Below are 2,643 nucleotides of genomic sequence, written 5' to 3'. Positions count from 1 at the left end.
CTTGAGCCCAGGAGTTGGAGGTTGCTGTGAGCGTGATGCCATGGCACTCTACCCAGGGGGATAGCTTGAGGCTCCGTCTCAAAAAAAAAGAAAGAATTGGCTAGGTGAAGTGGCTGACACCTGTAATCCCAGCACTTTGGGAGGCCAAGACAGGAGGATCACTTGAGCCTGGGAGTTCAAGACCAGCCTGGGCAACATAGTGAGACCCTTGTCTCTACAAAAAAAAAAATTTTAATTAGCTAGGCATGTCAACTTGTGGCTATTGTCTACTCAGGAGGCTGAGATGAGAGAATCGCTTGAATGCAGGAGTTCAAGACTGCAGTGAGATCTGACTGTTCTACTGCCTCTCCAGCCTGGGAATCAGAGCAAGACCCTATCCCACTTCTCCCAAGCAGAGAGAAAAAAAGAGGAAGAATTTACAGGTGACCTTGGGTAGTCACTCAGTGACTCTAAATCCATCTAAACCAGCTATAATAATAATACCTTTCATACTTACAAATGATTTGGTAAGCTATAAAAATGCTTTGAAAAGGGTAGCGAGTTCTGGAAGCATAAGAGGCTGTGTGTCTTATTGTCTGTCATGTAGGTCTGGAAATGGGAATACAGAGGATGGCCCACCTGGCAGGATCAGCCTCAGGTACCCGATGTAATATGACCATGCCAGCCCATGGGCCACATTAAAATTTCTTTCTTCACAGACTGCAGATACCTCAGCTGGGGACAGGTCCTGTGGGGAACAGGATGAGGCTGGGGGTCTCTGTGAAGGACACCCAGAGCCCTCCTCCTCCAAGGTTTCCCAATCTGCAGCTGATTTCCTCCCTTCTCTACCATTGTTGAACCTACTGTTCCAGGATATTATAGACTCTACTCTAAGAATGCCAAACCTTTAAACTAGTCCCACTCCCAATAATGAGCTCAGAGCAGGTCACACTGGCCATAGCCACAATTTGGCAAGACCCTCCGTCTCCTTTTATATCTTACCTGGAGGCCCAGGAGGATGGTCAGGGCCTCTGATGTGCCTAGCAAAGTAAGCATCCAAGGGAAGGGCAGGCCAGCCTCATGTGGGAAGAAGAAGTAGGAAAAACAGGACAGCACTAGCAAGACCCCACAGCGGATCGGGCAGCCTAGGCAGGCCCACACAGCCTTCCAGTAGTAGCCTTGGTACCTGCAGATGACAGCCAAGGTCCACCCCCCGTCCAGTTCAGCCAGAGAGATTCAGGGAGGGGCAGGACTGGGTGTCAAAGGAGTAACACATATTGGGTGCCCAGTCACCATTGGTACCATAGGGAGTCACCTGGAGTGGACGTGGCGCAGCTCCTCGACCAGACTGCAGACTCTCTTTAACAGCAGTCTCAGCTGCAGAGAGGCCAGGTGGAACATCAGGTACTGGAGAATGTTGGCTGTTGGTCCCACTAGTTTATAAAGGGCTACCAGGCAGGCAATCAGCAGGACAAGGGCTGTCGTCTGGGCCCCATGACCTCTGGGACGTGGAATGGATGGATGCAGGCTGGAGTGGGGCATCTGTGGGCAACAAAAAATCCATAGCCACACTCTCCTCATTCTCCTGCCCTTCTGAAACTGAGACCCTGGCTGTGAGGCTCCCACCAGGTCTCCCTGTCCCTGGTGCCCACCCATTCACAGAGGCTGCTCTCAAAGACACATGTGGCAGGACAGGCATCATCTCAAAGCTCTTCCAGGAGGAGGTTTGCTAAAAACAGAGCAGGGCCTGCATATGTGTGCCCCACCAAGCCCCAGTGAGGTCACAAGTGTGGTGAAGAAAGAAGGAAGCGACTATCCCAGACCCAGACTTGAGAGGTTCCTTTGCAGCCCTCCCTTGCAGGGACCCTTGGGGACCTGGGCTCCCCACTCCTAGAATCTGTCCCAAACAGAAAATTAGAACTCAGGGAGTGGGGGGCAGGGCAACCAGAAGGCACTCCCTCATCTCTAGGTCCGCAGGGGTCCTAGGCTTAGGAGTTCCAGCCCAGCTGTTCCTGATCCTACCTTCTGCTTCCTGGACACAGGCTGTTCCTTTAAGGTGACAGAAAGAGAAGGCGCTGCACAATCGCTAGTAGCAACCAAAGGCAGCCGCTCTGAGTGAAGCCTGAAAATAAAAAGTTAAAAAACAACTTTTTTCTCCACAGCACTCCAGTCTTGGCATCTCTCCAAACTGCAACTCTGGCGAGGAGAGTGTTTCCTGTTCATCCTCTAAAAGCCCCAAACAGCCAGGCCCATCTTGTGGTGGGAGGGTAAAATTAAGAAAGCCCCCATCCTATTACCCCTTGCTACCCCAAACTGAAGGTGTTTACGAACATTCACACCCACCACAGTCAAAGGTTTACCGCAACCCCGCAATGATCAAATGAATGCACTCTACCTAATACCTGGGCAGGACTCCACACACTCAGTTTGCCACACACACCAGACGATGCTTCACTGTCTAATTATTTTTTTCTGATTTCCAGATGCAGACCTCTGAAGACTGTGACATCAGGAAGGAGGCGGGGAAAATGAGCAAAGTTATTTCCTGTAACAACAGCGTTTATGATAAAAGGCTTGGTGGGAGCAGAAGGCCTGCAGAGGAGCTGGTTTTTGGCTCTTTACAGGAAATGGCCACGCCCGTGGCTTCTCAGAGCAAGCTCACGG

At 51.1% G+C, this 2,643-nt stretch overlaps 1 protein-coding gene across 1 annotated transcript in view; it reads right to left on the bottom strand.

Annotated features, from left to right (window-relative positions):
- The window catches only part of TMEM173 (transmembrane protein 173), a 7,758-nt gene extending 5,334 nt beyond the window's left edge, over nt 1-2,424 (bottom strand). The window contains exons 1-5 of the mRNA XM_012808042.2: nt 2,375-2,424; nt 2,002-2,101; nt 1,295-1,521; nt 982-1,165; nt 619-727 (exon numbers count right to left, since the gene is read on the bottom strand). Of these exons, the coding sequence (XP_012663496.1) occupies nt 619-727; nt 982-1,165; nt 1,295-1,521 (520 nt within the window). The 5' untranslated portion in view covers nt 2,002-2,101; nt 2,375-2,424. The remainder of the gene's footprint in view (nt 1-618; nt 728-981; nt 1,166-1,294; nt 1,522-2,001; nt 2,102-2,374) is intronic.
- Between the last annotated feature and the right edge of the window lie 219 nt (nt 2,425-2,643).

The sequence above is a fragment of the Otolemur garnettii genome, unplaced genomic scaffold, assembly GCF_000181295.1.
Source record: "Otolemur garnettii isolate 467f Iridium unplaced genomic scaffold, OtoGar3 scaffold00003, whole genome shotgun sequence".
Classification (NCBI taxonomy): Eukaryota; Metazoa; Chordata; class Mammalia; order Primates; family Galagidae; genus Otolemur; species Otolemur garnettii.
This window is presented reverse-complemented; position numbering and strand designations above follow the sequence as displayed.